A 12471-nucleotide genomic window follows, 5' to 3' on the forward strand; every position below is an offset into this window, starting at 1 on the left:
GAAATCGGTGTCATGAGCTAAAGTCAGTAGCACCTGTAACCCGTTAGGGGACTGTGCAGGGAAAGGGGTAAGTTGGTTCAGGCCTTTGAGACTCCTTTACAACAGCTAGAACCTTGAGTGGATGACAGGAGACTGTCATGATCAGTAATCACAGAATGAAAATATTTAGAATTCTAAGACGTTTTTGATATTTGTACCTAAAGGTTTTTGCTTAGTTTGTATATCAGTAGTTCACTGTGTTTACAGATGAAATCATAATTGTCTTGAGCATTCATAGAAATGTGTGTTTTAAGTTTTCTGTCAGCTGGTAGGTAGCATATTGTCTTTACCTTTTTTTTTATTCTTTTTTAATTAATATTTCCACCTGCTCCCCGTTTCCCATTTCCCTCCCCTCCTCCCAAATATTGCCCCCTCCCCCTACTCCCCTCCCCCTATCCCCACTCCTCTTCTTGTCTTTACCTTTTTAAAATTTTTTTTAGATTTACTTCTTATTTTTTGTGTATGAATATTTGCCTGCATCCACGACTTTCAGAAAGGTTTTGTGATCCCTTGGAACTGTAGTTACAGATGATTGTGAGCCGCCATGTGGGTGCTGGGAATGGATCTCTGTAAGAGCAACATGTGCTCGTAACTGTTGAGCCAACTTTCCGGCCTTGTCTTTACCTTTTAATCTCTTATAGTGTAGAAGATAGTGCCTTTTAGGATCACTGTTCAGGAAGTACTTGAGTGTCATTTATTCAATTGATTTATTGACTTTGTCCCCTATTGTAGGTGAATTTATGCAGATTGTCTTTCTAAACTTTTTGAGGGGTAAGGGGGACAGAATAGTTTGTTTGTTTGTTTGTTTGTTTTGTTTTGTTTTTTTGTTTTTTCGAGACAGAGTTTCTCTGTAGCTTTGGTGCCTGTCCCGGAACTAGCTCTTGTAGACCAGGCTGGCCTCGAACTGACAGAATAGTTTTTTATACCCTAGGCAGGCCTCAAACTTTCTCTGAAACTGATCCTCCTGCACCCACCTCCTGTGTATTGAGATTACAAGTGTGCACCTTCAAACCTAGTTTTATGTAGTTCTAGCAATTGAACCCAGGGCTCCAAGCCTTACCAAGCAATTTAAATAAAATATAATCTTAAAGTTTATTGACATATGTCTTCTATATTAGGATGATTATGTGTATTCTGTCTAATTGGTATTTATTTTGTAGTTTTGAACTTTATACATGCTAGATAAATCATTGTATTGAATGATTTTTAGTTATTCCTAAGAAATAGAACATAATAACGTCCTCTTATTTTTATTACTGTTCATCCCTAGGATAATTAATAGTAAACCTTAAAAAACTTCTCAATACAAAAAATTGAAATACCCCGTGTATCTTTTTGGATCACCATGACTTAGAATTCAATAGCAACACTAATTTCAGAAAGCCCACAAGCATATGGAAATTAAGCAGTGTTCACCTGAATCACCAATGGGTCACAGAAGAAATAAAGGAAATAATTAAAGACTTCCTAAAATTCAGCAAAAATGACCACACAACATACCCAAATTTATGAGACACAGTGTTATCCCAGAGAACCTTGACAACAAAGAGAACCCTAAGAGAGACATACATTGATCTAATCTACATAGGAAGTAGAAAAAGACAAGTAAAAGTAAAATCCTAAGTAAATTGGGAGCATGGGATCATGAGAGAGGGTAGAAGGGCAGGGAAGAAGAATGGAGGGGAATGGAGAAAAATATATAGCTTAATTAAAAACAATTTAAAAAATGTAAAATGCAAAAAAAATTTCTTCAGCCGGGCATGATGACATACACCTTTAATCCTAGCACTTGGGAGACTGAGGTGGGCAGATCTCTGGAGGCCAGCCTGGTCTACATAGCGAATTCTGGGACAGCAAGGGCTATGTAGAAGAAACCCTGTCTTTAAAAAGAAAACCTGAAAGCTTGGGAGGCAGAACCAGGCAAATCTCTGAGTTCCAGGCCAGTCAGGGCTACACGGCAAGAATTTATCTAAAAACAGTCACAAATCTCATCTGCAATCCCAGCACTCAGGAGGCATGAGCAGGAGAATCATTGTCATTTGGAGGACATCTTTGAAGGCTAGCTAGGGCTACAAAGTTAGATTCTGACACACACACACACACACACACACACACACACACACACACATTCAGACTCATCCTGAATTGGTACATGCCTACAATCCTAGTGTTTGGGAGATGAATTCGAGGCCAACCTGGTCTACAAAGTGATTTCTAGAGCAACCAGGGCTACACAGAGAAAAAGTTTGGGGAAAAACAAAGCAGTAGAAAGTACATTTTTCTGTAATTGGATTTTAAGATGCTATATTTTTGACTATTTTAATTGTTACAGGATCTTGGCCTCACTACTGTTTGGGAGGATCAGCTTTCCTATCTTTTATCACCAGCTTTGGCGTCATATGAATTTGAGCGAACGACAAGCATATCTGCAGGCAATGAGGAATTTCAAGATGCTATCAGGAGGGCTGTACCTGATGGCCACACATTTAAAGGGTTTCCAATACATTTTGTGTATAGAAACGCAAGGCGTGCATTCGCCACTTGTCTTCGGTAAGGGTTTTATGGGTTCATAATGAAGAAATTTATGAATTCAGCCGGGTGCATTCCTTTAATCCCAGCACTCAGGAGGCAGAGGCAGGTAGATCTCTATGAGTTCTAGGCCAGCCTGGTCTACAAAGTGAGCTCCAGGACAGCCAGAGCTACACAGGGAAACCCTGCCTTGGAAAACAAAAACAAAAGGAATCTAGAAAGGCAATTGTTCTGATCATTGCTAGGAGTGACAGCATACATACATGGGAGTGTCTACAGTGACTTTCTCTTTAAACACATTTTCTTTTTATATAGGTCTCCTTTTTGTGAAGAAATAATCTGTTGTCGTGGAGATCAGGTGCGACTGGCAGTTCGTGTCCGAGTGTTTACCTACCCTGAATCTGCATGTGCTGTTTGGATCATGTTTGCTTGTAAATATCGTTCAGTATTATAGGACTAACATTTCCTAAGAATTACTCCTGTGTTTTATTAGAATGGTATATGACTAGCTGTGTGAAGACTTCTTAATTTAAATTGAGCCTCTGACTTTTGATGTCAATGTTTTGTATAGATCTGACTGGTAATGTTTTAAAATATCATGTATGTACTTAAAAATTAAGTATAAAAAATTTGTATTGAATTTAGTATAAATTAAGTGTATAATAATAAACGATACTTTCTTTTGAGGGACTCAGTTTGACTGTGAATATAAGATGTTTACATTAATAAGTAAAGAGATTTGTCTAGTGATTTAAGGCATTGTTAAATCAAAATGGTCATTATTTTTCATAAATGAAAGATTATTTTACACAAATTAGGAGGTTAACTTCTTAATAGCTTATTTATTACAAGATGAAAATATATTTTGCTGAATTAGTATTTTTGTGGTTTACTCATGACATTAGGGATATTTGAGGCTTTCCAGAAATTTTTGTGAAGACTTTGATGTAAGAATAGGAAAAAGGGCCAAGTGTGGTGGCACAGGCTTTTAATCCCATGAGAGGCCAGCCTGGTCTACATAGCAAGTTCCAGGTCAGTCAGGGCTATACAGTGAAAACCTATCTCAAAAAAAAAAAAAATGTAGTATCAAAAACATAAATATTAATATCTCACATGAGTATGTGGGAGTGTAAATAATTTACTGATATTATTAAAATGAATTGAGCACTTTAGAAAATACTTATTACACTTCCTAGTTACAAAGTGATTTGACTTTCTCTAAGGAGCTAATGATAAATTTGTCAAGTTTGACTGTCCGTTCTTCTGTGCAGAAGGGTGTTTTGTTTTTGTGATACTAGAAACCCAGGGCTTCCTGCATGCCAGGCCAACACTACCACTGAGCTAGACCCACAGTATCTCACTATGTAGCCTTTGCTGGCCTGGAACTCACAGAGTTTCTTAGTTTAATTGCTTTACCCATTGGTTGTCTTAAGATGTAAGTGTATGCTAGTTCACTATCCAAATTATTTATTCTTTTCATTACCTACTGTTGCAAATAAAATAACTTTATTTATTTACTTGTTTTTGGATATTTGACTTTTTTTTACATTCACTTCGTGCGTGTGTGTGTGTGTGTATAATGTGGTGACAGAGTAGGTGAAATCAGGAGAACTTTCAGGAGTAGGTGCTGTCTTCCATGCTGGAGAGTAGACTCAGGTCATCAGTCTTGGCAGCAAGTAAGTGCCTCTACCTGCTGAGCCACCTCACTGGTCTAAAACTTTTATATATTGGAGTTTTAAAATATTCTTCTGAGATTTTGTTGGTATATGCCTTATAATTATATTTGATTTATAGTTGACATACGATGAATACATTTGGAGCCCATTTTCATATGACTTAACAAAAAGTTTGTTTCTAGAATTATTTTTGTGTATGTGTGTATGCTTGCTTGTCTGCATGTGCACTATGTTCATAATGTGCCCTCAGGTCAGATGAGAGTGTTCCCGGTGCAAAATGCTTTAATGTTTACAAAAAGCAATATAATTTTCTCTGTCGTTTATAGTTGGGACTGAAGAATCTGTTGCCAAATCTATAGCTGCACAGATACACATTCTCTTCTCAGCTATAAGTTTTCAGTGAACTGTATAAGGTGTGGGTTGAGGGTACAAGTGCAATGGCACTATTTGTTTTAGAAAGTTTCCCCCTTAGCTGGGCAGTGGTGGTGCACACCTTCAATACCAGCACTTGGGAGGCAGAGGCAGGTGGATCTCTGTGAGTTCGAGGCCAGCCTGGTCTACAAAGGGAGTTTCCAGACAGTCAGGGCTGTTACACAGAGAAACCCTATCTTTGATGGTTGAAGTTACAAAATAATCCCACACTAGTTCAGAATTACATATAATAAAGGGTTATTTATTTAGGAGAAACTTACAGATCACTGTCCTAGATCACAGTCCTCTGTATGAACAGGGAACAGGGACAGAGTCTAGCAGCCGGAAGCAAGAAAGCAAGAGCACGCTTTACAGCTGCATTTATAGTATATGAGACCACACCCAAGTGGGCTGGTATCTTAAGGGAGCTCCCACAGCCTGTCTTGAAAAACAAACAAACAAAAAAATCAGCAAAAAAAAAAATTATTTGACCTTAATCCCAGCACTTGGGAGGCAGAGGCAGGCGGATCTCTGTGAGTTCGAGACCAGCCTGGTCTACAAGAGCTAGTTCCAGGACAGGCTCCAAAACCACAGAGAAACCCTGTCTCGAAAAAAAAAAAAAAATTATTTAACCATAGACATACACATTTTTTTTTCTTAAGTCGTACTTCTCTTCCTGTTGTGCCAATATCACACTTTAGAAATATAAAAGCGATCTCATTTATGTAGCACTATTGGCCTGGGACTCATTAACTAAACCAGACTGGCTTGGAAGTTGCTTCAGTCCCAAGTGCTAGGATTACAGGCATACCACCATGCCCAGTTTGTGACAGTTATTTTTTGAGGCAGTGTCTCACATAAACCAGATTGGCATTACATTCATTCTGGTAGCTGAGGGTGACTGAATTTCTGGTCCTCCGGACTCAGAGTCCTAGGATTACAGACGTGTGCCAGCACAGTGCATTCTATGTAGTAGTGGAAATCAGACCCAGAGCCTCATGCCTGCACTTTACCCACGGAGCTACACCCCTAGCACACACACTTTGTTGTTGTTTTTGTTTTTCAAGATAGGGTTCCTCTGTGTTACACTCCTGGCTGTCCTGCCAACAGGGTTTCTCTGTGTTACACTCCTGGCTGTCCTGGCACTAGTTCTTGTAGACCAGGTTAGCCCCCAACTCACAAAGATCTGCTTGCCTCTGCCTCCTAAGTGCTGGGATTAAAGGCGTGCACCACCACTGCCTGGCTGCGCATATACATTTTTATTACTGTTTCTTTAAAGTTCTGAGTTTGGAAAAGTGTAGATTCACAATCTTGTTCTTTTTCCAAGACCACTCAGATTATTCTGGGTATCTTGAGATTCCATATAAATTTTAGAACCAAGCTGAGAGGTGGTGGCGCACACCTTTAATCCTAACACTCAGGAGGCAGAGGCAGGCAGATCTCTGTGAATTTGAGTCCAGCCTGGTCTACAGAGCGAGTTCTAGGACAGGCTCCAAAGCTACAGAGAAATCCTGTCTCGAAATACAAAAATCAAACAAAAATTTTAGAACCATATTTTCAATTTATATTAAAAAAAAAGCAAGCTTATGGGGAGGGCAGGTAGAGAAGAGAAAGTCAGTTGGCCTTCTAATGGTTCACTTGGAATGTGTGGGTCACTTTGGGGAATGTTGTTTTGTTGTTTTCATGACATTCTTAAACTTTAAACTGATCAACTGATCCGTGTCTTTGAATCTAAAATATATCTTAAACAGATGACATATAACTGAATCTTTTTTAAAAGCCAGTTGAAGGTCTATGTGTCTTGGTGGGACTGTTAGATACATTCAGACTTAGATTCAGAGGTAGATCACATGCTTTGCATGCGGAAGGGTGTGTATTAAATTCCTAATAAACCCCCCCAAGGAAAACACATTCATTATCATATATTCATTTTTACTGATGTAGTTGTACTTAGGTCTGCCATATTTTTATTCCACCTTTGCTACTATTTTATTTAGAGGTTTTCGGTGTCCATGTGTCCTGTGAGCCCCACTGTGATATCTCCTTCCTCAAGATAGAATCTTTCTTTTTTTTTTTTTTTTTGGTTTTTTGAGACAGGGTTTCTCTGTGGTTTTGGAGTCTGTCCTGGAACTAGCTCTGTAGACCAGGCTGGTCTCGAACTCACAGAGATCCGCCTGTCTCTGCCTCCCGAGTGCTGGGATTAAAGGCGTGCGCCACCACCGCCCGGCAAGATAGAATCTTTCTTTTCTTTTTTTTTTTTTTTTGCTTTTTTGAGACAGGGTTTCTCTGTGGTCTCAAGATAGAATCTTGCTATGCAGCTCATATTGCTCTCAAACTTGAGATCCTCCTGCCTCAGCTTCTCCTGTGCTGGGATTACATATGTGCACCCCCGTGGTCTATTTTTTTTCTGCTTTACCCCTCTTTTTTCTAATTTATTTATTTTTACTTTATGTGCATTGTTATTGTTTTGTCTGTAGGTATGTATGTATGAGGGTGTAAGATCTTGGAGTTACAGACAACTGTGAGCTGCCATGTGGGCACTGCTGGGTCCTCTGGAAGAGCAGTCAGTGCTCTTAACCACTGAGCCATCTCTTCAGCCCCCCTCACCCCCGTTTTTTCTTTTCCCTCACTACTGCCTTTATTTTCTGATGGGTGAATGTTCTGTAATGTGACAAGTACTCTTAACCATGAGCCATCTATCTCTTCAGCCCCAGATCCTTTATAAAAAGTATTTTCAGCATTAATTATTTTGACAATGTCTATTTTTTTTTTTAAGACAGGTTTTTTCTATGTAGCCCTGGCTGTTCTGGCGCTAGCAATGTAGACCTGGCTGGCCTTGAACTCCCAGAGATCAACTTGCCTTTAATCCATCTGGAATTAAAGTTATGTGCCACCATGCCAGGCTTGAGCATATGTATTTAGTCAGATATGGTGGCTTAGACATGTAATCACAGCACTCCAAAGGTTGAGAAAGGAGCGTTGCTACCTTGAATTACAGAAGTTTCAGGTAGGTCTGAGCTACAGAATGAGACTGTCAAAAAAATTTATTTAAATGGCACATTTAAGCCGGGCGGTGGTGGCGCACGCCTTTAATCCCAGCACTCGGGAGGCAGAGGCAGGCGGATCTCTGTGAGTTCGAGACCAGCCTGGTCTACAGAGCTAGTTCCAGGACAGGCTCCAAAACCACAGAGAAACCCTGTCTCGAAAAACCAAAAAAAAAAAATAAAATAAAATAAAATAAAAAAAAAAATTAAATGGCACATTTATCTTCTAAAGTATGTATAGAAGAGAGTCCAATCATTTGGTTGGTATTTGTATTGGTGTATCTGTATGTGTATTTTTTATGTGTCTGTCTATGTAGATTTGTGTGTGTGCACATGTGTACACATGCATGTAGAGGCCAGAGGTGTAGTTAATAGGATTAAAGTTAGGTCCTCTGCAATAGCAACAAGTGCTCTTAACTGCTGAGCTCTCTGTCCAGCCCAAGATATTAGTTCTAAACTGTAAATTAGCCTTTATGATAATTCATAATTGTTTTTATAGGAATGGGACCAAGCCGATCACGTGGAAGGCAGTTACTATGGGAGATGACTATGGTGATGAACCCTAAGTGCCAATTAATTTACAAAGACTAATCAAGGAAGGATGGCCTCATTTTGGGGTTTCAGTTAGTGCTTTGAAATATCAGGTTTAAACAATTATAATGGTTTCCTATTGGCGTAGACTTGATAGGAGGAGGGATGAGTGTCAGCCCCAGAGAAAAGAAGCTGGTCAGGAAGCCTGGACTCTACTCCCACCCTTTTACTTACCAGCCCTACATTTTGCCCTGTGACTGTTTCTTCCCACTTGTTAGACGGGGATAATAACTACCCTTTTAGTTTTTATAACTGGGGAAAGAAAGCATTAAAAGTCACTACAATATGTGGGATATAATGATTGACATTGGAAACTGAGGTTACAAGATGAAAAAAATCACTGTTATATTTTTTCCCCTTTTGGTGTACTTTTCCAGGTGAATGTGCCTCTTAGCAGCATTTGTCTGGGAGTATCTGGGATAAGTCGGGGCTGCACAGATAGGTCATGCTCCCCAAAGGCTTCGGAGCAGCCCAGCCTGCATTGTGTCCAGAGCATCAAGCATGAAGTACATCTATTCTACAAAAGTGATAAGTAAATCTAAGAAAAACTCTCAAGGATCCTATTTTTAAAATAAACATAAAAAAATCAAGGAAAACTAAGACCATACTGAGTCGCATATGCCGTTCTCTTTTACTGGTGTCCTGACACTGTGAAGATATCTTAAATGTTGAATTGTGCTGTTTAAACATTTGAAGTTTATAAAGTCACTTTTGGAAACCCAAATTACAGAGTAAAAAAAAATAATAGCAACTAGAGTGAAATAAACATAAAGGTATTTGGACCTTTTGAGATTGAGTTGAAAACAAGAAGCTGAAAGCGGCCCACGATGGCACAGGGTCACAGGGCCTCCACGAGGAGCATGGAGAAGCTAGCAGTCACTCACAAGAGAACCTCATGATGGTGAATGAGGGGCTCATCAAAACCACAAAATATACTGAAGATCTCTGTACAGAAAGTATCCCGTGTTCAATTACAACCTGAGTTGATATACACTAGAATATGGACATGGTTTTAAGGATTCTTCCTCCTACTCGTTCTGTGTAGAGAAGGCATGTCAATGTTCTAGCTGTCATCTTGCTTCAACTTAATTACATGTCTGCTCACAAAAGGCAGAACATTTACTTTATATTACATATCAGAATTTGTCCTTAACAAAACCAAACTCTAATCCCTCTTTGTGATTCATGGTATTTTCCCTTTCAAAATGTTTATACTTTAAATTATTACCCAGGAAATGAACACAATCCTAGGGTTGCAAATCAGCTTTTAAAAGATTTAAAAAATATTCAACATGGGGGTTGTGGATAGAGCTGAGTTGTTAGAGGTATTTATTGCCTAGCATGCAGGAGCCCTGGGTTTGAGCCTGCAGAAACCAAGCACGGGTGCGCAGTCAAGAGTTTATCCTTGGCAACAGAGGGTATTAGAAGTCAGCCTGAGTTACATAAAAAAATTCTAATTCTATGGGCTGGAGAGATGGCTCAGTGGTTTAGAGCACTAACTGTGCTCTTCCAGAAGACTTGGGTTTAATTCTCAGTGCCCACATTGCAGCTCATAACTGTCTGTAAGTCCACGATCCAACACCCTCACACAGACACACACACAGGCAAAAGCACCTATAAAATAAAAATAAAAATTTAAAAATTCTAAAATTTGGGTTTTAACAAAATTTTTGCTCATTTCCACCTCTTTCCTCCTCCCCCAAATTGTTATATTATTTAAATGTATGTTTACTGCCGTATTTGAGTGAATGGCTCATGGACTCCTTTGATCAATCCATTCAGGGTGTTCTGAGTGGGTCAAGCAAAGGACAAAACTGGCTCGTGGGCAGTGGGCAACAATACTCCGTTAGGTCAGAAGGTGGCGATGTTGTCCATAAAAGTGGCCCATTTGTTTCCCTGCATTGTTTGAAAAATTTTAAGCTCTTTGTATTTTCAAAAGCCACACAGAGTCCAGACTTTTAAAATAGGAAGATTTGGGATTATTAGCATATTAATGTTATTACATAATATAGCATAGTAACTCCAGTATTACGATACATTAGTCTCACAAACCAGGAAAGAGGCTTTGCCTCAGAGTTTTGTCACACAGAAATGCTACATTAATTTTTTAAACATGTTTTTGTGTGCATTGTGTATGCACACATGCACATCGAGTTCAGGGACTGGCTTCGTGGACTGGGTTCTCTCCTGTAGCTTTCTGATCTGTCGGGCTTGGCAGCAAAGTCCTCTCACCCGCTGAGCCATCTCGCTGGCCCTAAATACTGCGTTTTTACATTGGAGATTATGAACCAATAATTAAGTGATTCTACTGGAAGGCTTTGTTTTACCTCTCTTGGAGTGAAAACGAAAGGTGCCTATGGAGCTTTTCCCCTTGATCGCGTCTCCATTTCTTACCCTTAACAACTTCGTTTTTCTTTCAGTTCCTGCTGTCTGCATGGTGGCATCTTACTCATGACTAAACCATTATGATTCCGAGCATAAGATTAACTGCAGCGTGCAGTTTCCCGCATTCCACACAAGATGGCACCTACTATGATTTTCTTACTTGGTTGATGCTACAACTCTAGGGATCTGGAAGACTAACATGGGTGGCACGCTACCAATTAAAACCATCTACCAATGGATGGACATATTGCTTAAGAATTGCCTGTTTTATTGCACACTTAAACGGGTTCAGGGAGGTCCCTACCGTTTTATTGATAACTACCCTTAGTTTTGTCTCTTGACACCAATTCCTAGTCATATGACAGGCTGGACTGTTAACTGGGCTAGGATGAGCACGGTTAATCAGGGACTACCTCAGGAGGGCTGTTGTAACATTTTGAAAGGCTGCTTTAACGAACCCCTGAGCGTTGTGCACCGCACCCCAAGCCCTGATAGAATTCCGGGAGGCAAGCCTAAGATCGCTGCCCTCACACTGAACACCGAACGTGTGACTGGAGAGAATTCCCAAACACAAGAAACCCAAGCCCGATGTGGTGGTGCACACCTTGCAATCTCAGTCAACAAGCCAAGGCTGAGCAGGGCCGTGTTGGCAAACCCCTTTAATCCCAGCACTCGGGAGGCAGAGGCAGGTGAATCTCTAGTTCGAGGTCAGCCTGGTCTACAAACCAAAAAAAGAAGCCGGGGAGACTGTTTCCAAATAAACATATAGATAGATATATCTAAAAATTAATTTTGCAGATGAGTAAAGTGTCGAGTGGTCAAGGGGCCAAGGGGAGGTTAAAGCGGGGAGGACCCAGGCAGCCAGAGGCGAGGGCGATTCACGTGACCGTTTCTTTTTAGTAAATCGCCCCAGATTGAATTCAAGTTCTTAAATAGACTACGAGCGAGCTGAGGCGAGGCGAACCGGGTGACAGCGACTTGGCAGCCGGACCCCGCGGGACCCACAGCCCCGGCCGCGACCGAGCCGTCGCCCCTCGCCTCACGTCACTCACTGCGGGGGCAACGCCCCCCGACTGCGCTCGGCCGCGCGTCACTCAGCACCGGGGACGACGTCCCCAGGCTTCGGGCAGATCTCGGCCGCGCGCCCCCAAGGCGAGGCCAGGCGAGGCGAGGAGGGGCGGGGCGAGGCGGGGCGGGGCGAGCGGACGCCATCGCCGCGCTACCGGCCGGCGGCGTGCTGGCCAGCGCCGAGCGCAGCGGCGTCCCCGCCTAGTCCCCGCGGCGGCGCGCGGCCGGCCTGGGCGGCGGCGGCCCGGAGATGCGGAGGCGGCGGCTCGCGGAGACGATGCTCGGGCGCTGAGGAGACGCGGCCAGCCGAGCGCCGGCCGCGCAGCGACGTGGGCCGCATGGCGCAGCCCTCCAGCCCGGGCGGCGAGACGCCGCAGCTCGGCGCGACTGGGGACTCCCGGGACGCGCTGAGCCTGGAGGAGATCCTGCGGCTCTACAACCAGCCCATCAACGAGGAGCAGGCGTGGGCCGTGTGCTTCCAGTGCTGCGGCTCCCTGCGCGCCGCCGCCGCCCGCCGCCAGCCCCACCGCCGCGTGCGCTCGGCCGCGCAGATCCGCGTCTGGAGGGACGGGGCCGTCACCCTGGCGCCCGCCGCCGGCGAAGAAGGAGAGCCGCCCCCCGCCTCCGGTGAGGTCGCGGCCCGACACCCCCGGCCGAGCGGGAACCGGCGGGTGGCCCCGGGAGGGCGGGCGAGCGGGCGGGGCTGCGGGACCCGAGCTCTGGGGACG

The 12471-nt window shown here is 42.7% G+C and overlaps 2 protein-coding genes across 8 annotated transcripts in view; both read left to right on the forward strand.

Moving 5' to 3' along the window:
- Cep76 (centrosomal protein 76) overlaps positions 1 to 4055 on the forward strand; it is a 29901-nt gene extending 25846 nt beyond the window's left edge. For 2 of the 3 annotated variants that reach the window (XM_057788758.1, XM_057788759.1), the window contains 2 exons: positions 2372 to 2589; positions 2884 to 4055. In XM_057788758.1, the coding sequence (XP_057644741.1) occupies positions 2372 to 2589; positions 2884 to 3022 (357 nt within the window). In that variant the 3' untranslated portion in view covers positions 3023 to 4055. The remainder of the gene's footprint in view (positions 1 to 2371; positions 2590 to 2883) is intronic. The other variant, XM_057788760.1, reaches the window with a different exon arrangement.
- A 7836-nt stretch (positions 4056 to 11891) lies between these two features.
- Positions 11892 to 12471, forward strand: part of Spire1 (spire type actin nucleation factor 1) — a 124385-nt gene continuing 123805 nt past the window's right edge. For all 5 annotated transcript variants that reach the window (XM_057788428.1, XM_057788431.1, XM_057788430.1 and 2 more), the window contains exon 1: positions 11892 to 12370. In XM_057788428.1, the coding sequence (XP_057644411.1) occupies positions 12082 to 12370 (289 nt within the window). In that variant the 5' untranslated portion in view covers positions 11892 to 12081. The remainder of the gene's footprint in view (positions 12371 to 12471) is intronic.

This window comes from Chionomys nivalis, chromosome 14, assembly GCF_950005125.1.
Source record: "Chionomys nivalis chromosome 14, mChiNiv1.1, whole genome shotgun sequence".
Classification (NCBI taxonomy): domain Eukaryota; kingdom Metazoa; phylum Chordata; class Mammalia; order Rodentia; family Cricetidae; genus Chionomys; species Chionomys nivalis.